The 25,265-nt window shown below is 38.6% G+C and overlaps 1 protein-coding gene across 1 annotated transcript in view; it reads left to right on the top strand.

The window, feature by feature from the left end:
* PPP4R4 (protein phosphatase 4 regulatory subunit 4) overlaps nt 1-25,265 on the top strand; it is a 115,690-nt gene that overhangs the window by 34,543 nt on the left and 55,882 nt on the right. The window contains exons 3-6 of the mRNA XM_065403997.1: nt 6,275-6,377; nt 19,352-19,499; nt 20,221-20,294; nt 22,262-22,368. Of these exons, the coding sequence (XP_065260069.1) occupies nt 6,275-6,377; nt 19,352-19,499; nt 20,221-20,294; nt 22,262-22,368 (432 nt within the window). The remainder of the gene's footprint in view (nt 1-6,274; nt 6,378-19,351; nt 19,500-20,220; nt 20,295-22,261; nt 22,369-25,265) is intronic.

Raw genomic sequence — 25,265 nt, 5'->3', positions numbered from 1 at the left:
AATCTGTACTGCTTTGCATCGTTATCGAGCAGAACCCATCATCAGCATGGACACATGTCCTCTGAAATGGTGGTTGAAGCATGAAGGGACATATGAATTTTTAGCGCATCTGGCACGTAAATATCTTGTGAAGCCAGCTACAACAGTGTCATGAGAATGCCTGTTCTCACTTTCAGCTGACGTTGTAAACAAGAAGCGGGCAGCATTATCTCCTGCAAATGTAAACAAACTTGTTTGTCTGAGCAATTGGCTGAACAAGAAGTAGGACTGAGTGGACTTTGCAGGCTCTAAAATTTTACATTGTTTTATTTTTGAAGGCACTTATTTTTGTACATAATTCTACATTTGTAAGTTCATCTTTCATGATAAAGAGATTGCACTACAGTACTTGTATTAGGTGAATTGAAAAATACTATTTCTTTTTATCATTTTTACAGTGCAAATATTTAATCAAAAATACAGAGGCTTCCCGACTTACGCAAGCGTTCCATTCTGGAACTCGAATTTTGCGTAAGCCGGAAATGTATACCCAACCATTACGCAAAAAAAACAAAAAAACAAAACCAAAAAACCCTCCTATTTCTAGCTTATGGAACTTTTTCCGTAAGTGCGGATTTGTGTAAGTCGGGTTTGCGTAACCCGGGGGGCCTCTGTAAGAATATAAAGTGAGCACTGTACACTTTGTATTCTGTGTTGTAATATAAATCAATATATTTCAAAACATAGAAAACATCAAAAATATTTAAATAAATGGTATTCTATTGTTTAACAGTGTGATTAATTGCGTGATTAATCACGATTAATTTTTTTTTATCGCTTGACAGCCCTACTAAATAATATTCCCTCTTTCACAAAAGATCTTCCCCGTCCTTCCCCAGTTGGGGGCATTATTCTGCGCATTAGCCCTGGCCTGCTTTAATGAAATATCACTCTGTTGAGTGACAATAAATTTCTTCTGAGTTTTACTTAAATCCAGAATTACCTCTGGTGCATCCATTTGCCTGCAATGAGCCTTTTCCTCAGTAGTGCATCCCGCTGTTACATGCACCTCCTATGCTCCTCCTTTTCCATCTCAGCAATCTTTTGCTTCTCCCTTAATTGAAGTTCTATCATTTCTTTTTCATGCTCAAGATGCTGCTTGTCTTTCACTGTTTGCATTCTGACTGCTTCTGCTGTAGCTGCATCTGGGGCAGGTGAAGACTGAGGCCCTGCTTTCTGGTCACTGTCCCTGAGCAAATTTTTCAGTTCTTGATCTGGGGCTTTCTTCTTAAACGATAAACCCCTTTGTGAGCACAAATCTTCAAGGGCTTTTCTATCAAGATCCTCATATGTTCATGGCTCACTCATTGTAACTAATCTTTAACCAGGGGTAGGCAACCTATGGCACTCTTGCCAAAGGCGGCACGCGAACTGATTTTCAGTGGCACTCACACTGCCCTGGTCCTGGCCAGCGGTCCGGGGGGCTCTGCATTTTAATTTAATTTTAAATGAAGCTTCTTAAACATTTTAAAAACCTTATTTACTTTACATACAATAATAGTTTAGTTATATATTATAGACTTATAGAAAGAGACCTTCTAAAAATGTTAAAATGTATTACTGGCACACGAAACCTTAAATTAGAGGGAATAAATGAAGACTCGGCACACCACTTCTGAAAGGTTGCTGACCCCTGTCTTTAACCCTTAAAACTCTCAATATCAAAATTAAATTTTGATTAGTATGAGGGTTCTGATCCAAACCCAATTAATCCGTGGTAATATGTGTCCTAACCAGACTACACCAAATGTGTCTGGGTGACTGCATGAGCCACACTGAGAATGCCACACTCAGGGAAGACTACAAGGAATAGGGCAGGCAATCCCCCAAACTGGTGGTTTATTCTATAATTAGATACACCAAGCCAGTAACAAATCTGGAGTACCATACTGGTTAACAAGAAGCCAAACACAGTCCCCTTCAGGCATTCCAGCCCTTGGCTCCCATCTAGACAACCAAGTCTAATATAGTGTGGGGTTTCTGAAAACTCTGTTCACCATACTTAAATTTATACCTATCCCAAAGTATTGGACACTTACCCTCAGGTCAGTATGAATTTAAAATCTTACCCAAATATCACACTGTCAGCCAATCCTTAGTAAACTAACTAAAAATTATTAATAAAGGAAAAGAAAAGAGTTATTAATGGCTAAGAAATCCTATACATACAAGTGATTTTCAGTGTTCATATAGCAGTGATGTTATATATGTTGGCTTGCAAAAGTTTCTTTGAAATTATTCCAACAGGTCAAAATTGAAAAGCAGCTTATATTTAAAGTGTATTAAAGTCTTTCCATACTATTTTCCAGGGTGTTCAAAATAAATATTTGGAAGATCTCAGACCAAAGCTTAAACTTTCCCTGTTCAAAGTTCAGCAGACTAGAGATGCAGGATGAGGCCCCAGGTTCCATTTTTTTTTATAGCTGAAGCATGCTGGCAAGCTGACAGGCAACTTCACCATGTGGACTGGGAAGAAAAGCATATGCTGATAACACTGCTCTACAGCCAAAATGCTTCTGAAATAAATGTAGTCAAACTTTACTAATTCTGGGTCACTGAGAACGAAAATGATGCTTAAAATTGTTGATTGGCTCTAGTTTTCAAGATATGCTATTGTGTCAGTATATACGACCCTTGACTTGGGAATGGCGGAGGATAAGTGAGTTATAAAGGGAAGGGATCTCAATTTAAACCAGAAATGAGTAAAATACATCTTTGACTGGATCTATGAATAAATCTATGACTGAGTTTGGACAGTACTTGCTTTTTAGGCAAAACAATGAATGATGCAATCTGAAGCTGGTATTGCGTCATACATTATATGAATTGCATCATGTTATTCCTAGAAGTCATGGATGATGCAATCATAACGAAGCTTACATCACTCTGCTGAACAAATTGCCCTATATCAGCTCTAGAAATCATACAGTGTCGTGCTCTCTTATTTGTCAGTGTTTGATTTTGCAAAGGGACACATTTCTGTTTAGCCAAAGTGAGCAGAGATGCCTCGTACTTGTGTGAACAGTGCAGATAACTTCTGCTATGTTTGTGGTGAAGTGACTTTTGCATCACAAAAGCGCAGTATAACCACTATGTTTAAGAAAGCCTATCACCTTTATTTTGGCTGCAAAATTGGAGATCAGGACAAGAGGTGGGCCCCACGCATATGCTGCAACACTTGTGCAACAAATCTTCGCCAGTGGTTGAACAGGAAAAGGAAATCTATGCCTTTTGCAGTGCCAATGATTTGGAGAGAGCCAACAGATCATACCAGCAATTGTTACTTCTGCATGGTGCCTCCAGTTGGGAAAGGTGTGTCAAAGAAGAAAAAGTGGACTGTGCATTATCCAAACATTCCATCAGCTATGCGCCCAGTACCCCACGGAGAAGGACTGCTGGTTCCTGATGCACCAGAATCATTCTCACTTGAGTCAAACGAGGAAGAGGATGAAACTTCTGGTCCTGAACCATCAATGTCACAGGACCCACATTTTCTCCCATCCTCCTCCTCTGAACCACACCTCATAAAACAAGGTGAACTGAATGACCTTGTCAGGGATTTGGAGCTACCCAAGAGTAAGGCAGAGTTGTTGGGCTCCAGACTACAGCAGTGGAATCTCCTGGCAGGTGATGTTAGGGTTTCCATGTTCCGTGACCGTCAAAAGGATCTTGTCCCATTCTTCTTCATGGAAGGTGATCTTGTAGCCTGCAACAACATCGATGGTGTGATGGCAGCCCTCAACATCGTTCACGATCCAGATGAGTGGAGACTGTTCATTGATTCATCGAAGACGAGTCTTAAAGCTGTTTTACTGCATAATGGCAATGTTTTGCCATCAATTCCAGTTCGTCATGCAGTCCATATGAAGGAAACCTATGACAACATGAAACAACTTTTGAGGTGCATAAACTATGACCAACATCAGTGGCAGCTTTGTGGCGATTTGAAGGTTGTTGCTCTCTTGCTTGGTCTACAGACTGGATACACAAAGTACTGCTGTTTTCTCTGCGAATGGGATAGTCGTGCAAGAGATTCCCACTACATCAAGAAAGATTGGCCACTCCGACAGTCATTGGAGCCTGGGAGGAAAAGTGTTCAGCATCCACCACTTGTTGAATCAAGGAAGATTTTGTTACCACCCTTACACATCAAGCTGGGTCTGATGACGAACTTTGTCAAGGCCATTGACAAAACACAAGCAGCTTTCAAGTACCTCCGTGGAAAATTTCCAAGGTTAAGTGAAGCTAAGATAAAGGAAGGTGTCTTTGTTGGTCCTCAGATTCGTGAACTTCTTCGAGATGATGCATTTGACCACGCACTGCGTGGCAAGGAAAAGACGGCATGGAAAGCCTTCCAGTTAGTGGCAATAAATTTTCTCGGAAACAACAAGGCAGACAATTACAGGTTGTTGGTGGAAAACCTCCTCAAGGCATACAAAAGCCTTGGTTGCAACATGTCACTACAGACACATTTTTTGCACTCTCATCTAGATTTTTTTCCACCGAACTGCGGAGCAGTGAGCGACGAGCACGGCGAGCGATTTCACCAGGACATTGCAACAATGGAGAAACGCTATCAGGGCAAATGGAGCCCATCAATGCTTGCAGACTATTGCTGGACAGTGACAAGAGATGCTCCATTTAATGAATACAAGAGACAAGCCAAGAAGCGCCGAGTAGACACTGAATAGGACTAAACTATGTACATAATAGTTTTTTGCCTTTTGTTTCATAATACATTTTATTTATATAACCCTTTTGCTGATTTTTAAAGTGTTACATAAACAGGACAGGTGAAATATTATCATGTAAAGCAACCATAAACACATGAAAAGACCTAGGTTTACAATTTATGATTAAAACTCTACTATCTACACAATATACATAGACATAAAATGTAAAAACTTAAATATCTTCGAAACAGTAGCCAATCAGTTGTTTTAATTGTCATATTTGAATTCAGCACATCAAAATACATAATAAATAGCACATTTTATCTCTGAAGCAGACAACTTCTCAAAAATTATAGACCAGTGTAATCTGTGATCTTTATTCAATGGGCCATTCAAAGATAATGCCCTTTGCAAGAGCCATAAACTACTAAAATAGTTTACAGATGTTTCACAATCATAAGTTTCAAAGAGACATGAGGACAATAACATTATTACTTCCAAAGCTTCACTTAAATGTTAATATCCCTCTTGATCTAGAGACAATTGAGTATAGTAATAATAGTATTACAAGACTTGAAAAAGAATTAGCATCTACAAGCTAATTTGTTTTCTTCTAACAGGACATAGGTAAACCACAGACAAATACACTTAGCAAGTATTTTTTGATCCTTATCAATACAAAGTGAATGAGTTGGGGATTGCTAGCCTAATTAAGATTTCTTTGATAACCATACATAAGTGGATTCTCTTGATTACAATTGCAGTGCCTCTTGTTAAGCTGTTATAGATCAGACACTGGTTGACTAGTCTGCCAGTATCACAAATGTATTCGAGTTGCTGGGCACTAACAAAGTAATTCTGATGATCAGCTAATACCTTCTTGAATGTTTCTAGTGATGCACCATACTGTTTTCTATGCACAGAAAAAAGAAAATCTTTCCTGTAACATCAGTGTTCCAATGCAGACATTCTAGACTCCATTGAATGTAACCACAATAATTACATTTGTTTCCAGTTTATTGTAGAAACTTTTACCAGGTAGATATCTGTTTTTTAAAAGCATTGTGGTATTTATTTAACAGAATAGAGTTAAATAGAGTTAGTTGTCTGTAGCTGAATATAGCAACTAATTTATGTTTATTCCTCAAAAAATGTTAAATGTTGATAGGTGAAATTAGAAATTCTAGTGGAACTCTTGAAGATCTTTTCAGCTCTAACTGCTGTAATAATAGTTTGACTCTTAACTTCAGTACTCTATGGAACTTTTGGTACCACTTAGAAACAAAACTGTAAATTCAAGCCAAAACAAAAAGTTTATTGAGATCATTATATTTGCTAAATGGTTGCTTATTTAATCCAGCTCATTTTGTGTGTGACTTATCTTCAGCTATCTTCTTAAAACTAAAAAAAACCTTCTTCAGGAGATATATATATATATATATATATATATATATATATATATATAATAGTTGTTGTATGAATAGTCATTGTCCTCACTATGAAATCTGTGACCTGAGGACAGCTTGTACTATAATACTTAAAATGTGTGTGTTTTTTGTAAGTTCTGGTCAAGACATCCAAGGAACAAGTGTGGTTGCAAATCTTCCAGTCCTGATGCAACAGAATCCTGCAGAGACACTTCGGAGGGTTTTGCCAAAAATCAGAGTAAGTTACTAAATGTGAAGTTATGAATATACCCTTTTTCCTAATAAAATATTGCAATAAAGGCAACAAGAGAAACAACTGCTTTTGTAAGTATGATTTGAAGATCATGTTGTATCAATATTAATTAGAAGGGGATTTTCCTTATTGATCTTCCACACCAATTCACTGTATACATGGAACATGTATTTTAATTGTTAATTATCACAATTAGTATATTTTTTCCAGAAAAATGTTCTGCATTCTTCTGTAAAAATCTCAGTACTATAAAGTTTACCATTCTCTGCCAGCCTATGGAGAAATTTTTAGCCAATCAATCTCAATGGTACAAATTGGCAGGCATCATTTCCTCAGCCTCATTCCATCTTCTGTGAGAGAAGCATTGAGGTTTTTATGCTACCATCCAGAATTATATATTTTGTGTTTAGTTTTCCATGGTGTATGTAATGCCCTCAAAAGTTTAATCAGCTATTATTAGTTGTTTGGTGAATTCCCTATGTGCATGGTAGTCAACCAATATGGGTATATCTTAATGGGCAAAAAAGGTGTTTGTTAGTTCAATTGAGTTAACTTAAAATGATTGAGAAGCCCCATTAAGATGTGGGTTAACACATTTGTAGCCATGTACGGCTACAACACAGCCAGGTTCCATAGCTTCAAATGCATTGGCCTGCATTTTGCCGCTCTTTTCAATCGAGTTAAACTAACTCAGTTGAACTAACACTATTAAACAACACATCATTTTTGTCCATCAAGAGAGGGCCTAATTTATTTTGAATGATGGGATATTTCTGGTGTTTCATTGGTTCAGTGTGTTGTCATTCAGTTGAAGTTGTAGAGTAAGCCAGAACTTTAATTCAATTTCACAAAAAGCAAAGAACAAATCTGTTTTAATAGTCAGAGCTTTCAGATTAGCCTCTGGTCTCTTAAATGCTGTTCCTTCAAACATATTTCCATCTATTTTTGTTGCTGCATTTTTTTGCATTATTTGCTTTATTTATTTATTTTTAAAGTCCAACAATAACTAGTGGCTGCTCATCGCTATTTAGACTTTGTGATAAGTAATACTTAAATTGGACTACTGCTGCCTAAGACTCAAAGGAAATACTCAGATCAAAGGGAACTGATTGCTAGCAATAAATAAGTTCTTGCAACAACCTAAGACCAGCAATGCTGATAGTTTTAGTCCTGTAAAGAATGCAATAGATAACAATATTACTGACTCAGCTCTTTCAAAGATCTCAGGCTCTCTCAAGCTCTTGTTGGTGTAACCCTTCTGTCCAACGGAGTTGGCAGCAATAAGGGCCGGGTTCAGTATCTAGGGGTTCCGTTTCAATAACACAATGCAAAACCAGCTCGAGCCCCCACCCAGTGACCTGGGACAATTACATACCACCCCCCGGATGCCTCTAAGAGGCAATACTTCCCCTCTTGCAAGCAAGGAGTCTGAGTGTAGCAAAATCCTTTTAATAAAGGAAGGAAACAATGCGGCATTATGTTGGGGAAACACCACAAACAGGATTCATAACACAAACCATGAGCAAAAGACCCACCCCCAAGTAAGTTTGGCAGTGTCCTCTTCCCCTCAGGGTCTTAAGTCCAGCAACCCAAAAATCACCCAAAAGTCCAACAGACCAAAAGCCTCTGTCCCTGGTCAGGGCAGCGCCAGAGTTCAAAAGTTTATCTGCAGAGTTTTACCTCCCAGCCTGGGGGGGCACGGGGGTGTTAAGGGGCACCTTATGTGGTCCGAGGCCAACTGCCCTGCCTCTCTGTGGGGTTTTGCAGCTTGTAACTAGACTCCTAATGGAATCAAAATTAGCTCTGATATTCCACAGTGGAGACAGGAGGAGGAGGTGCAATTGGTGTTTCAGGCCCTCAAAAGGGGCCCAGACCATCAGGTACAAATGCCTGTCCCCAGCCTCTCTCAATTCACTGGGTTTTGGAACCCATATCCCTTGTCTAGCGAATGCTACTTAGTTAATGGCGAGTCCCTCTGTCATAAAACAGTTCCACTGTCCTTGATTCAGATAATCAGGGTAACAACACTTTATTCTTCCGGCCCCAATAACAGAGAAACTGGGGATCCCACAGCAGCCAAAGTGACCATTTGGGCTGCTGTGGGCTCATGCTAGGCGGGGTGGGTGTGCCTATGCAAACAAGATCAGCCCCTGAAGTTCTTTTCCACAGCTCACCACAATTCACCACCAGATGTGAGGGTAGAGCTCATTCGGACTCTGCTTATATCGAAATAAAGGTAGGAGGAGTGTCAACTTGCTCAGTCTGAAACTGCATATGTTTTGAACCTGTTTTAACATGGCCTAAACAGTCTCTCCTCAGGTACATTTTTTTTAACTTAAATAATCTGTTAGTATGCACAGTATTTAGTATCTGTTCTTTAACAGGGGAATTTCAGAGCTCCTAAGAGTCTATTATGACTAAATCCCAGTATAAATTGTACTCCTATGTCTGTTAAGATAAGGATCCCACTCTAAGAAAAGTGAATGTATCAGAAGAGGAAAAAGATGATGATTCAGCCAGAATTTTCACATCACAAAATGTGTTGTTTCAGTTCATGATGGTTCGAAAATGTTTAAGATCCGTTACGAACCTAGAGGTTGATCTATCCTTCCCTTACCTGTTTCCGGTGTTTACCTAATGGTTAAGGCAGTGAAGAACATTGACAGAATGTGAGAGAAACTAGACTACAGGTCACCTTTGTCTAGGTCCATTGTACAGCCTCTCACTAAAAAGCAATCTGAATTGGTCTATAATTAGTAGGGTGGGTATGTCTGTATTGGACATAAAGAAATGCAACGCTAACTTAAAGACTGCTGCTGGAAAATTTAGTTCTGAAGAGCTAATTTGTGGCATATCTAGTGATTTTGAGGACAGCTTCATTTTCAACATCATTGCAACAGCTCTTTTTCAATGTGTGTAATTTAATGCTTGAGTAAGGTGCCAGACTGAAAGTCGTGGAAACTGAAGTGCTATATCCATGGAGTGCCTTAGTGCCTGAGGATTAGAAATTAAGTTTCTGCCAGTTTCTTTGACAATATGACTCATCCATCCATAGTTTGAAGGGGACCATGTGTAGAAATGAAGTTTCTTCATATCCTTGAAATCTTTGTTTTTAGCTGAATGTGCCAACATATGCGTCATTTTGATGGTGATCTTCTTGATATGGTCAACTGTCTTCTAAGAAATGGATTGATATTGCTTATTTCAGACTGTTGGAAACAAATTTGGCTCATTACTGACCTGAGCTGTATTTGAATCACTGACCTCCAGTAAATATGAAAAGTTTCATGTTCCATTAAGAACATTCTAAGCAATCCAATCCCAGAAACCTTTAGAAATGAGGTGAAAAAAATGATTGTAACAGTTGCAAACTATTTTCTTTCTTGAATTTTTCCTTATATTCTCAGTGACAGGGGTAAGGTAGTGGGTAATATAGGAAGAGTTGCATGGCTGAGGCTCACAGGTTTTCTTATATTTTTGTGATAGTTTTTTCTGTACAACAAGGATGTATTAAAAAGGGTTGATGTCACAAGTTGACACTGACCCTTTAAGAAGGAGCAGGGCCAGTGCACCTGTGCTTCAACAGCTCACTCCAACTGGGTTTAAAAGAGGGCACCTGGACCCAGTGGGGGGGACCCAGTGAGAGAGAGACTTGGTGAGTCAGGACTGCCTGAGAGCAGAAACTGGAGAAGCTAGGAAAGGGGGAAGTGAGAGCTTCTTGGGAGAGACAGTTTGTAGAGAGTGGAAATCTCTGTAGGCCCTTCTTGGGAGGATGGAGGAATTGGCTAGGTCGAGAGCAGGGAGGATAGTTTGGTGACTGTTCTGGGCTAGAAGAGCTAATGCTAGGAGGCTGAGAGCTAGGAGTCAGCAAAAGGGGCTAGCCTGCTGACCTTCCTTAGTCAGAGAGACAGTGATGGGAGGCTGAAAAGGGCTGAGGGCTAGTAGACCAGCAGAGGGTTAGTTTTAGTACCTTCCTAAGCTGAATAGTCAGTACTGGGAGGTGGAAAAGGGCTGATTTGATAGACTGTGATTTAGGCAGAAGAATCATGGGGTTGGTCACTCTCAGGATGATGGCCTAGAGGTGTGGGACCCTGGAACAAGGGCAGAAGGAAACAGGAAACAGTACTGTGAACTCACTAGCAAGGAGCTTGGGAAATCACTGTACATTTCTATGTTTTACTATGGGAATTGGGAGAATGGTTTTTACTGTGAGGGTTCTATGTATTATTGTATGTGTATCTGAGTAAATTATGCCCAAAGATGGGATTTTGAGTGGAGACTGGGAAAGACTGTGTTATTTTTATGGCCAGACCTAGGAGAAACTGAGGCAGGTGCACTTGTCATACAATGGACTACTGTAGAAGGATGCTCCAAACAGGGCCGCCTTCTTACAATTGGTTTCTATTCTAGAACATCTGACCAGTTCAAAATAGGATTTTTTCCCTCTAGAGAAAACTGGATATTAGCAAAATGGTCCTTCATTTCTTTTTTTCAACAATATTTTTTGTGTGTGTATTTCACTCCTCTCATTATTTTATTTTTGCAGAGACTAGCTATTTATACCAACATACTATGTTTATAGCCTTCCCTTCAGCTTTATCTGGTTTTCAGTCCACCCATTTTATACTTACTGTGTTAACAAAAGTATTCCAGGAAAACATAGACCAGGGAGCAAGACAGTACTCATAACAAATTACTCCTCTCATATTTTATCAAATTGCCCGAGGAAATAGCCTCATAGTGTGCCCTCTTTTTTCCAGTCTACTAAAATAAGAGTCTGTTTGAGAGAAAATACAATATTTGTTAGAAATTAAAGCTATTTCATTTTGAATCTGTGATGCACATATTCCATCTAGTTCATTATGAGCTGTTAGATTAAAAGTGCAAGAACAAATATAGCAAGCCTCCTGCTCTGTAGTATATGCAATCCAGCAACGTGATTACTTGGCAGGTATTATCCTCTAGGATACTTAAATGCATGCTCCAGTACACCCTTGTCATGAGAAGTGCCTTTGGTTCCATATTGCAGAGATGCATTTATAATATTGAGCATCATAGGTCAACTTGGTCTTGTCTTCCTGGGCTTTTATAAAAGAGCTGTTTTTCTCTTATTCTCTGATCTGAACAAATGGCCACAGAACAAGAGGTGTTCAGAACTGAGGAATAAAATGGATTGACACATTGTTTAAAAAACAGCGGAGTCAATTCCATTATCAGATTCGGTGGTGTTAAGTCCAGTTCAATAGACCCTTTTAATAAAAATAAGCAAATAGCTTTGGGAAAATAAACAAACAAAGTGACTTGAGGATGCAAAATTATTAAAAATTCATTAACTTTAACTCTAGTTTTTCCACTTAACTGCCACATAAGCTTCCAGTCTCTCATTCCAGGCCCCTTTCTAAACTAACTTGCTGACTTGAAGAATTTCTGGAATTTGCTGCTTAAAATACTGAATCCAATTACATCTGAGATGTTCTTGATCCTATGATATGCTTTGGTAGAGAGAGACTTCTTGAAATGAAGGTGCACTAAAAATCAGCAACTTAGATTTATTTTTTTTCTTAAATTGTGTGACACTTGAAAGTTGAGATTCTCACTTCCATAAAAGCCATTTTCTACCAAAGTTCATTAAATGTTGCTGGCCTGTTGGTTGCTGGTACTTCTTCTATTGCTTTTATATACTTACTTTCTGGCAATATATAGCAAAAAGGAGATTTTGTTCTTATAAATGTAGGGGTCATAGTGGATAAGCAATTATCGTGAGCTCCCAATGCAGTGCTGTGGCGAAAATGGCTAATGTGATCTTTGGATGTATAAGGGGGAGCAGTGATTGTACCTCTGTATATGGCATTTGGTAAGATTGATAATAGAACACTGCATACAGTTCTGGTGTCCGCATTTTTAGAAGTATGTTTAAAAATTTGGAGAGGGGTCAGAAAAGAGCTGCAACAATGATTCAAGGGCTGGAGAAAATGCCTTTACAGTGAGAGACTTAAAGGACTCAGTCTGCTCAATTTATCAAAAAGAGATCTGAGAAGTGACTTGGTGTCAAGGCTGTATCCCCACTTTGAACTTTAGGGTACAAATGTAGGGGCCTGCATGAGGACTTCTAGGCTTAACTACCAGCTTAGTTCTGGTCCGCTGCCACCATTCCCTACCCTGGGAAGCTTTTAGAAACTCTCTCACCAATTCCCTGGTGAATACAGATCCAAACCCCCTTGGATCTTAAACAAGGAGAAATTGACCCTTCCCCCCTCCTTCCTTTCACCAACTCCTGGTGAATACAGATCCAAACCCCCTTGGATCTTAAAACAAGGAGAAATCAATCAGGTTCTTAAAAAGAAGGCTTTTAATTAAAGAAAAAGGTAAAAATCATCTCTGTAAAATCAGTATGGAAAATAACTTTACAGGGTAATCAAACTTAAAGAGCTCAGAGGACTCCCCTCTGTCTTAGGTTCAAAGTATAGCAAACAAAGATAAACACTCTAGTAAAAGGTACATTTACAAGTTGAGAAAACAAAGTAAATCTAAGACGCCTTGCCTGGCTTTTACTTACAATTTTGAAAATAAGAGAGACTTGTTTAGAAAGATGGGGAGAACCTGGATTGATGTCTGGTCCCTCTCAGTCCCAAGAGCGAACAACCCCTTAAAACAAAGAGCACACACAAAAGCCTTTCCCCCCCCCCAAGATTTGAAAGTATCTTGTCCCCTTATTGGTCTTTTGGGTCAGGTGTCAGCCAGGTTACCCGAGCTTCTTAACCCTTTACAGGTAAAAGGATTTTGGAGTCTCTGGCCAGGAGGGATTTTAGTACTGTACACAGGAGAGCTGTTACCCTTCCCTTTATAGTTATGACACTTGGTTACAGTGTATAAATACCTTCACAGGGAGAAAATACTGGGCTCTTTAATCTAGCAGAGAAAGGCATAACAAGAACCAATGACTGGAAGCCAAAACCAGACATATTCAAATTTGAAATTAGGCTCAGATTATTAATAGTGAGGGTAATTAACCATTAGAACAAACTGTTAAAGAAAGTGGTGAATTCTCAATCCCTTGACATCTTCAGATCAAGACTGGATGCCTTTCTGGATCATATGCTTTAGTCAAAAACAAGTTATTGGGCTCAATGCAGAGGTAACTGGGTGAAATGTTATGGCCTTTGATAAACAGGAGGTAACACTAGATGATCTCATGGTCCCTTCTGGCCTTAAACCCTATTAAACTCTGTGAAATACATGTGAGTTTTGTTAATGTCTATAGACATTAGTATAAGCAGTTCCTCCAACAGTTGCTTTACTATCTGTTTACTTTTATTAAGAGCTTGTCTAGATGGAGAAAAAACAACGAGGCGTCCTTGTGGCACCTTAGAGACTAACAAATTTATTTGGGCATAAGCTTTCTTGGGCTAGAACCCACTTCATCGGATGCATGGAGCTGAAAATACAGTAGCAGGTATAAATACACAGTACATGAAAAGATGGGAGTAGCCTTACCAAGTGGGAGGTCAGAGTTAGTGCATGGCAAGCTGGGGTGTAAATCTACAGTGCATTAGCATGCCACACACTAAGTGACTGTGTGGACCATGGGCTGCATGCTAGAAGTTCCCTAGTGCGCTTTGACCTACTGCTGTTTGAAACAAGAGAGGGTCAAAGCACACTAGGAAATTTTTATCGCACAGTAGCAAGGTCCACGCAGCCAGTTAGTGGGCCGCACACTAGTGCGCTGTAGATTTACACCCCAACTTGCCATGCACTAACTCTCCATCTAGACAAGCCCTAACACAGGGATAGTTGTATTTTCCTACTTTTGCTGGGTGGGTTGATAAATGCTCTTATTGGTTTTGATTGCAAATATTTTTTAGCATTGACAGGCTTTTGTTATGTTTGATTTTTGTTTATGTCTGTTGAAGAAATATTACTGCTATGAACTGACCAGTAACTGGAAATTTTGTATAGCTGTCACTTGATCTAATTCCCATTGAAAATAGTGGGAGTTGTCTCACTTCAAAGGGAATTGAATTGTCTGTTAATCTCTCTGCACCTCTATTTCCCATATGTGAGATGGAATAATGATGTTCACCCACTTTTGTAAATTTGTATCTACAACTGTAAAGTGAAAGACATAGTAATTGCTATGTGTTTCTGCAGCTTTTTATCACCCTGAGCTAATTGGGTAGTAAACTCAGCTTCCGCATTTGGTGTTTGAATGTATTCGCAGAACTCACAGGTAAGAACAAATGCTCCTTTTGTCAATGCTGTGGATAAAATAGACTGAGGAAAAGGTAATTGAAAGACATTATGACTGTCTGGATTAAGAACTTTATCTCTACTTGTTGGCAGAAATTGGTAAATCAAACCTGGTAATCTTGCCTCTGCAATTGCAGAAATTATACAGGTAGGAAAATTTTTCCATTGAAATTCTATATTTGTCATTTTAAATATTCAGAACAAAACAACAACTAAATAAACCATCAAACAAAAAACTTTCACCTTTTACCATACAGATTTTAATATTGGGATAAACAAGATTAAATTTATCAGACCCTTTTAATATAACTCAGAGAAAGTATGGTCAAGTGTGAGCATCAGTATTGTGTTCTATTGGTTAAATCAGCTATGATATACATAGTTCAGAAATTAAAATAAAATCATGTATATGAAATTTTTGTACATTCTCTACAGTTGAAAAACACTGATGTCTTGTTATGGTTCTCCTATGTAGATCCCCCACCCTCTGGATATCTGCATGCACCTCCTCATGAACCTTGGTAATCACTGAAATGCAGATTCATAGACAGCTTAGATATATTCCTCAGTGTATGTTCTGTGCACCTAATGACTCCTTTGTATTTGGCATTGACAGCTCCTTTCCTTTTTGATCTCCATGGTTTGGTGGATCTCGGTGCCACCAGAATGAGGTTTTTTGAAGGCCTTTATTTAGCTGAATTTTCTTTATTAAGAGCTATTTTTCCAAATGTTGCGGTGTCAGAATAAAATTCAATTAATTTTGATCTAGAACTGCAGTCAGTCACCTAACATAAGTGTCTACATCCTTCTAAGGAAAGAGAGCCCAAATCTTGTCAAGCTTACAATACTCTGGCTTCTCAAAATTGTGAACGTCTTTGTTTCTTACTTCAGTTATATATTATCTGGCTCCTACACACCAGGCCCTTTCCCTGTGCTATCTGATCCATTCTAAAGCCATTTTCAAAACAAATTATTTTGTGATCTATGAAACTATTTTTTTAATTTGCTATCCACCAACTTGTCAACTTTGTAAGCTGCAGTTGCTATTGACAAATTCTTCTCTTATTGTTTCCACAAGGTTAGGAAATGATAGGGATGGTGCTCTTAACCCTTGCTTACACTGTAAAGTGACTTTGGGTTCAAATCTAATCAGTCCTTTCTTTCTTTCTTTCTTTCTTTCTTTCTTTCTTTCTTTCTTTCTTTCTTTCTTTCTTTCTTTCTTTCTTTCTTTCTTTCTTTCTCTAATTAAAAGGTTATGCCATATTAACACAAATACAAAGTTGATAAACTGCAGCATTCTTTCAAGGAAAATCTATTCCAAAGGGACATAAATCACATTTCACTAGAGATGAAATTTCATCTGTTCCAATTGAAGAAATCTGCAGTGCTTTCAACATTTTGGAGCTATAGCTGCCCAAACTTAACTGCTAGACCGTAGTCTTTTTCATTCGACAGTTCACCAAAACCAGCTAGTTTTTTTGACGTCGCACTGAATCCCTCTGAGTTTGCTGGTTAGTGCTTTTTTGCCACTGGAGAGTGGGAATCTGTGAAGGAGATCCCATGACTAAAAAAGAAGTTACTTACCCATAATCATAATTCTCCAAATGGGTATCCTCCTCAACAGATCTACACTCACAAACCTGATGTCTTTTGTCATACATTTTTATGTCCAACTTAAGGTCTATGGAACTGAAGTGGGGATGGGAGCCAGACACATTTTAATAGGTGGAACTCTACAGTTCTCAGTGCAGACATCAATTCAGGCACATGTTTAAGCAATCTAGAAATTTACATTTCAATGTCTCCCGAGGTCCATGAGGAGGCACATCCAGAGAATGTGGCTCTCACACATGATTATCCAGAGAGTGTGGATCTGTGGAGGAGCTACCCATTTGGAATCTTGAGTTGTTGGTAAGTAACCCTATTTATGTTGTGTATCCAGTGAACATATTTAAAACTGAAATCAGATGCTTTCTATTCCAACAATATCTATGTTGATTTTTTAACTTCAGCTGAACATTGCAGAAACGTACGTCTCCAAAGTGCCAATTCAGCCCACAATTAAAAAACCTATTAAGTTTGGAAAGTGTGTCAGATAGATAAAATCAACAATCCCACATTCTGTATTGCACTGTTTGCAGATAGCCCTTTTGTAGTTAGAATGTACTAACAATCTTGTCTTTCACTTAAATCTTAGCACAAGGGGCGGGAGGTGAGATGGGAGCTTCTTCATAAATAACTCTAAAAGGGGCCAGAATTATCTGTGCTGTCTTTAAAGCCTATCTGTATCCTGGAACTCATGTTTTGATTCATGCTCTTTAGGTCCTGTTTCTTCTGCCCTCTTTCTTAATTGTTTGGCAAAGTCCTCTCTCTTTTTTTCTTTTTCTTTTTTTGAATGACTGTAAGAGGTGTAGTTCAAGAACCAGATGTTTATGTGCTTGCTTATTCTGATCCCCCAATACCATTCTGTTATAAGGCCATATGCTGACCTTGTTCCTTGGCAATACTCCCAGTAGTGTTGATGGAAGTTGTACAAGGGCAGTATATGACCCTTAATGACAAAAAAAATGCAACCTATCCTTATTAAGGAATATGAACATTTTATTATACTGGTAGTTGGTAAGCTGCCCAGCAAAGCTTAATTTCCATTGGATAATGGGCATCCTGGTAGAAACATCCACAGCCATAAACGCCCACAGCCAGCTCTTGAGATGAATAACAGTTTTCCTTTAGCTCAGCTACTCTGAAAAAGGGTACTTGCACATACAATCTGACTGGTTGACATTTCTGTACTGAGACTTCTTTCTTGTTCACCTCTTATTACGTAAATGATAAATGTACTAATCATCGCATGACAGTTGTAAGCAAATCATAAACCAGGATCATCTTTTGTCTGTCACATTTATGCCTGTAATTTTTTTTTTTTTAAGAAAGTCTGTTGGAGGCTTGTTTTTGGTTTTTACTAAAGAGTTAGATAATATTCTTTGATCTTTCGTTAAATATAATTTGTCTCCCAATATGTATGTTAAAAAAAGAACCAAAGAAGCATCTGTGAAAAATATCAACGGGCAGGTTGAGCTTGATCAGTCTAGAGAGAAAGCTAAGTGTTACTAAGGTTGGATTCACAAGTAAAACATGCATAATATTTTAATAGCAAATTAGGCAGTAAAACCACTTTAAAATGTCATTCTAGTAATACCCAGCAAAATGTACATATTGGTAGTGAGTAATGTGACTCATACAGGTTACACATAGCAGATGTTATGATATGTCTAAATAACTTTGAAAGATCTAGGTAGATATGGCCTTTAATTTTCATTCTGACAGCTGTCTACAAATGAACACCTGTTCACATTTTTGCTACCATATCATCATCATTAGGGTCCTACCAAATTCACGGCCATGAAAAACGCGTCACAGACTGTGAAATCTAGTCTTTTGTGTGCTTTTACCCTCTACTATACAGATTTCACGGGGGAGACCAGCGTTTCTCAAATTGGGGGTCCTGACCCAAAAGGGAGTTGCAGGGGGGGATCACAATGTTATTTTAGGGGGTGTAATGATATTGCCACCCTCACTTCTGCGCTGCCTTCAGAGCTGGGCAGCCGGAGACTGGTGGCAGTTGGCTGGGCACCCAGCTCTGAAAGCAGCACCCCCCCCCCCCCCGCCCCGAGCAAGAGTGCAGAAGTAAATACCATACCGTGCCATCCTTACTTCTGCGTTGCTGCTGGCGGTGGCGCTGCCTTCAGAGCTGGTCTCCCAGTCAGCAGCCACCGCTCTCCAGCTGCCCAGCTCTGAAGGTAGTGCCGCCTCCAGCAGCAGTGCAGAAGTAAGGGTAGCAGTACTGCAATCCCCCTTACAATAACCTTGCGACTCCCCCCACAACTCCTTTTTGGGTCAGGACTCCTACAATTACAACACCATGAAATTTCAGATTTAAATAGCTGAAATCATGAAATGTGTGACTTTTAAAATCCTATGACCGTGTAATTGACCAAAATGGACTGTGAATTTGGTAGGGCCCTAATCAACATTATTATTAATATTTGACTTTGGAATAGGCACTCTGAAAGAGTTTCTAATAAATGAGATTGGTTCATGATAAAGTTGAGTATCCATAAATAGAAAAGTGTTTAAATAAATAACATAATACATCTTTGGCTGTTTTTATTTAGAGGCTAAACTATAAAATTTTATTTATGTTCGGTATCAGTTGGTGATGGAAATTTAAATAACTTTGTGCAATTTGGTATCACTTCCCAGGGGGTACAAAATATTTCTCTCTCTAAGCCATGAATAACTGAAATGAATGCTGGCTGGTTTGTTATGACATTTTCTTACTATACATAAAGAAAGCATCTGCACCTAAACACAGAAATAATTGAACAAGACATACAACTAAAAAGCTTAGTAAAATTGTAATGTGTGCTACATTTTTTCCTTGCTAATCAATGTCAAACATTATGATCCACTTTAATTTATTTGTCTTGAAAGCTTTATATTATTATGATTTGTAAAACATCTGAATTTGTGAAGATGTAGTTTAAAAGAGATTAGAGTATCTAATCTGTTAAGAGGAAGTGGTTGTGTCAGGATAGTTTTGTATCTAACTTCTTATATACTGATTCCTAGGATCTGAATAAACATGGGAATTTTCTTTTAATGTACTTCTGGCTCATCCTTTTAAATAAATACCCTTTCTGATTATACAGGAAGTCCTGCATGTTGCAGGGGTGGAAATGCAGTTAACAGCTGCTGTTGCATTTTTGACTATTCAGCAAGAGGAGTCCGTGTCCATTCATACTTATTCCCACTCCTTCCTACACATCATTCTACAGAATCTGGAACACAGGGATGCAGGTCAGGATCATGATGCTATGCTGATAACCGATTGGTTCTTTGTGATTTATGTTTCCTTAGTGGCTGTACAGTACTATTTAAAACAATACATGCAATCTATACCAATTTGTGAGTTTATTAATTGATGGTGGTTTTTTGGAATGGCTTGCTGTATGTAAGGTTTTCTATATATTGACCTTCCTCCAGACTTATTTAGCTGAAAGTTTCCTTCAATTTGAATAAAACAAATACATACATTTCTGTTTGGTGCACGAAATCCTGCAGTCCTTAGTCCAAATTTCCAGTGGATTAATTGGAATCTGTGCCTGAGTAAGCACAAGTACGGATACAGTATTTTCTTCATAATGTTGAGATTTTCTTTTAACTTCTTGAAAATTATTTTCTTAATACAGGAAAAATAAAAAATGACTCTTGCAGCAAAAATAGAAAGTTTTACATAAGTAAATTAAAGAAAATAGCATGTTATTTCTAAGCGGAGGAAACTGTCATCTTCAAACAGTTGTTCCAAAAACAAGTAATAGAATAATTCTCCCCTCCCCAAAATGCAGGCAAAACTTGCTTTTCTAATGAAATATATGCAAACAGAAGTGTGTAACTATTTTTGAATGTTACTGTATGTCATTTAGAAGTATAGTTCATTGAAGAGCTGACTGCACCAAATCAGAAGTTGTTTCATACAACTGACCTATAATATAACATATAGTCCATTTGTGTCTAACAGGTGTCAGTAATGCGTGGCTAGAAACTCTTCTTGCTGTAATAGAAGTCTTGCCAAAAGAAACCATCAGACATGAGGTAATGTTATTTTTTCCTGGAAACATTAATGGAGAATAGATTAAAGATTTTTATGAATAATGATCTGATTTTCAAAAGCTTGGAGTACCTGCAATTCCTATTTGCTTCAACAGGAGTAATGAGCGGTCAACACCTGTGAAAATCAGGCTATTATGTATTGTAGAACATAGTGTAGTAAAGGAATGTGTTGGGGGTGGATGGGAGGTCATCTTAAAAGGCTTTTGTATACATCAACAGACAATGACTACAGTATTTTTAAATGAGGTATCATCAATAAAGTGCTTTGGAGGGTCTGTGTTTTCATTTTCGGAGATGATAGTAAAAGTGGAAGAATGTTCTAACAAAAGAATTTTTGTTTTAGTAACTTAAACTTCTGGATTGGCACTGAACTTAATTTTATGCTATAGGTTTAGTAGACTTGAGGGTTTAAGTTCCTCTCAGTGGATCAAAGCCTGAGGTCTTTATTTGGAGGTCAGCCTGCAAACACTGTGTATTTTGTGTCTACATTATGGCTCTGGGGGTAGGGAAAAATTCTGTCACCTGCCCCTTAATGATCATTTGTACTTTATAAAAACATTTTTAAAATGTGCTTGTAAATGAAATCCATCGTTGCTTTTAAAATAGCTTTTAAAGGGTAAAAGGCTAACAATAACAAAATAAATTAATTTTGCTAGAACCAATGTGTTTCTGTAATGTAATTTTAAAAATGATCACTTAGGGAAAATGTCAACTTGCTTCCTACTTTTTCCTTAAAACACAATAAAATGATAGGATGTCCTCATAACAATGTACCTTGTGTATAATACAATTGCTGAGGCACTTTTAGGACAGCAGTTGGATAAGACCACATGATATAAGGCTTTTCTTAATTATTTCATTTTTGTATTGTGACACTTAGATTCTTCTCATTTTATTTATTGTAATGGAAATTGGAGGACTGTCTTAAATTCAGAGCACTTTAGGGAAAAGACTGTGTCTTGCTAAATATTTGGAAAGTGTCTGACATGTTCTGGGTGCTCTCCTTGTTCAGATATTAAATAATAATAATAATATATGGTACCTACAAAACCTGTATGACTTATTTCCTCACTAAGTGTTATGATGGGTAACACATTCTGTGTACTAATTCTAGCTTGTTCATCTGTTCACATTTTCACAGTAAGATGATGGGAAGGGCTGCTTCTGCAGCACTGCTACCCTTTCTGGCCTGTGTTCAATTCCGCTGGGGTTGTGCATGAAAGGTTGGATGAAGAGCTGAGGCAGAGCAGGGGAGGTACCCTTCTTTGCAGCACCCTGCCCTACTCTGCACATGGGTTTCCATGGCGATTTCTCATCAGGCGATAATACAACTAGGCATATTATCTTCCTCTGGCTCCCTTTGACCGCTGATCCTCTGGGATCGTGGAGGAGATCCAGCAAATGGTCGCACAGCTCCAGCAGAAGCAGCAGTGGGTCATGGCTGCACATGGAATCCCTTCCCTATGGATCCCAGAGATATTCAAGGTTGGGAGGGTATATGGCCACCAGAGTTCACATCAAAGGGGGTGTCCCTGGAGAAAAATTGGCAAGAAGAGATTCATACTATTTCCTTTCCCTCCTCCTCTTCTGGGTTTTTCCAAGAAGGGGGCCCTTTGTGTGAAAATTCCCCAAATAATATCTATAAATATGCTTATAGAATTTATTCTCTAAATAAAAACACAAGAAGATAGATGTAATGTTGCAAAGGTGTAATGGCTATAACTGTGATGTGAATCATAAACTAGAACTTGGGCCAAGATACATTTGTTATATACTATAGTTGGCACTAAAATGCAAGGTTCTTAGTAGTCTTAATGTGTGCATTATTATGATCACAACCTAATTTTGTGGGGAAAGTAATTGACATTTGTATTATGTACTTCTAGACTTTTTAACAGCAGGAATACATTTTTTACTGTTAAATGTTTCCTCCCATTTTTTCCATATAGATCCTGAACCCACTTGTTTCCAAGGCACAGCTTTCCCAAACACTTCAGTCTCGCTTAGTTAGCTGTAAAATATTGGGAAAATTAGCTAACAAGTTTGAAACTCATATGTGAGTAGTTTGTGTGTATGTGTTTCAGATTTAATGTTTATCACAATGTCTTTGCCAGTGGATAATATTACAAGAAGTAGATTTACATAATTTTCTCTATTGTACAAAAATTGAATGCTTTTGTTCTTACAGATCCATCCATCATAATACTAATTAGCTATAAGCGATGTTCATTAGGTAGGTCACAGTACTCAGCATGTTCAAACATTGCTGTTGTCATCAGATTTCAACTTCCCTGTGTACATTCTTCGACCAGTCAAGAGGTTACCTTGGGAGCACCATTTTTCATGTCATTTCTCTAGATTATTGTTCTGTGTAGGAAGGTCCACAGATCTAAACAATGGTTTTTCAGCCTGCTTGCAGCTTTTGGAGGCATAACCATGCCTGCTTATCAAAAACAACAGGAGAGCATCCACACTCCTGATGAGCCTGCCGGTTTAATTCTGTCTCCTCACGTGCAGTCAGACTCTTCCAAGCCTTCCTGATGCATTTCATTAAAATCTATTTTAAAATCTCCAGTAAAGGAATTGGTAAACTTAAAACTCTCTTGTCTTAAAGGCAAAATCTTGTTTCTAAATTTTGAGTTGTGTGGCCAGATTTCAGAATTCTTTGCTTGGGATTTTCTTCTTGTCATAACTGCATGGGGGACACAGCAGTAGCCAACTGCTGTTGACCTGATCTCCTCCACCTCCAAGACCGAAAGTCAGTGATTTGGACAGCAGTGCAGAACCTAGAAATACCTAACAGAAGTAAAAGCCCTAGAAACTATCTGCCCCACAACATCCATACTACCTTATTTACCTTCTACCATCAGTTTAATCAGCCCTGTATTAAATAAGCCCTTTTCAGCTAGCCTTTCCTGTGCAGGCAACATTAATAACCGTGCCTCAGGACTGTCTAGATGAGACATTAGTGTCCTCAGAGCCTTTTCAGGGTCTTATCAGACTCCCAGAGTCTCAAAGTTTAAAAAAAGGGTTCCCTTGAGATTACCTTTCTGGGCCAAGTTCCAGACCCCAGGTCCCTCTACAGCAGGGATCTCAAACTCAAATCACCACGAGGGCCACATGAGGACTAGTACATTGGCCCGAGGGCCGCATCACTAACACCTTTTCATATAAAGGTACAAAAGCCCCCACCCTCTGCCCCCAGCCCCGCCCCCACTCCACCCCTTCCATGAGGCCCTGCCCCTGCTCCACCTCTTCCCACGTAAAACTTGCTTAAGTGGGCAGCTGAGTGTTCCCTGTTGTAGGGGAATCTTTAGATGACATAAGGTTGGTATAGCTGACTCTATGCAACCCCCTCATTGCAGTACCTGTCATTGGGATGTGGGTGGAATCTTTTCTTGCGGATAGTTGCAGAGTACAGCTCCTGCTTAGGTTCTACACTAAGCATAGTTTATGATGACCTGATGATTGTGCAGTTGTTGGGAGGGCTACTTATACTTCGATGATTGGCTGATTTCTGGTCAAAACTTTTATTTTACCAGAGCCAGTTAGGACTGGGTAAAAGAAATGGGAATGATTACCTTTACCAAGCTGTTGTTTTTAACATGAAAAAGGAAGTCTAAATAGTGTGTGCATTGGCCTTGGCCTTTTTTTGTGAGGCTGCTTTTAATCTAGCCAAGATGCTACAACTTAGCATACCATGAAAGGTAAACAAGTGGGCCATGTGGCGGTGTACTTGAAGTGAACTGCTGTAAATTGTTCCTAATTTCGTTCTGTTAAATGAAGTTATTTGGAAGACTAGATGCAACCATAAAGAAGACTTCCAACCTCAAAAGAACCTTCATTTGTACATAGAACAGAATGGGGCTTTCTGTCGTACTGTAAGCATGCACAGACCATGGCTTACAGAGGTTCTAAATCTGATTCCTGGAAATCTGAAATCTTAGAAAGATCAAGTAAAGCAGCTCATAACTCCAGCTGCAAGGAAAGAATTGGACATCAGAATCCTTACGTGAAGGGGGGGGAAGCTCCTATGGTTCCAGATTGACCACAATTTTTTATTACCATTAATAACAGTTGACTTGGTATGGATGCTGGGTCAATCTGCAAATAATCAATTTGCAAGATTGGAGCCTTTGTTATGTATGTGTTTGTATAGTGCTATGAATATCTATGTTGCTGTTTTAAATAATGATAGACTCTATTAATGAATATTGTAATCTAGAGTTAGACTTATTATTGTCTCCTGGAATCTGATTTTGATTGTAACCTTTCCGAAGACTAAACGGAATTGTACTATTTCATTTTCTTCCATTTCAAACATCCCTTCTTGGAAATACTTTCTTGGCTAGAAGAGCTTGGATACTAGAAACGCTTGAGCAGGCCTCCTTTTTTTATTTTATTTTATTTTATTTTATTATCTGTATTGTGATAGTGTCCAAGGTCCCACTCAGGATTGATGCCCTGTTATTTTAGATGCTGTGCAACCACAGGATGACTTGGACCTCACCTTGCATAAAGACAAGTTCATCTTCAAGATTTTCTTCCCAAAGTGGGCACAAGGTTTCCATATCAGCCTGGAGATTTCCTTTCCTTCTGTATTCTAAGAAGTTTTTCAAGATTCCTTAAATTCTATCTGGACTGAAATAAGGATTTTTTTAATATATACGTTCTGCTGTTTGAAACCTCCTCCAAAGAAGGGCCAAAGAGCATCCAGGACTATGTAGGTCAGGTCTTGCAACAGAGGTCCAGTGTGCACTTATTCCTACTTCATTGGGGCTTCTTTCACCTTAAGGAGTGAAAGAGATGGAAGACATAGCAGCACAAACCAGTTGTTCTGATGTTTTGGAAATCCATTCCTTCGACTTTGCATTTGGTAGGGTCTTAGAATATCTTAAAGGCCATGTTTATTATGGACAAGTGGTTGGCAAATGGTTTCCCACTCTACAGTGG

The sequence above is a fragment of the Emys orbicularis genome, chromosome 4 (assembly GCF_028017835.1).
Source record: "Emys orbicularis isolate rEmyOrb1 chromosome 4, rEmyOrb1.hap1, whole genome shotgun sequence".
NCBI lineage: Eukaryota > Metazoa > Chordata > Testudines > Emydidae > Emys > Emys orbicularis.
The sequence above is the reverse complement of the archived record's forward strand: the minus strand, read 5'-3'. Positions and strand labels throughout refer to the sequence as shown.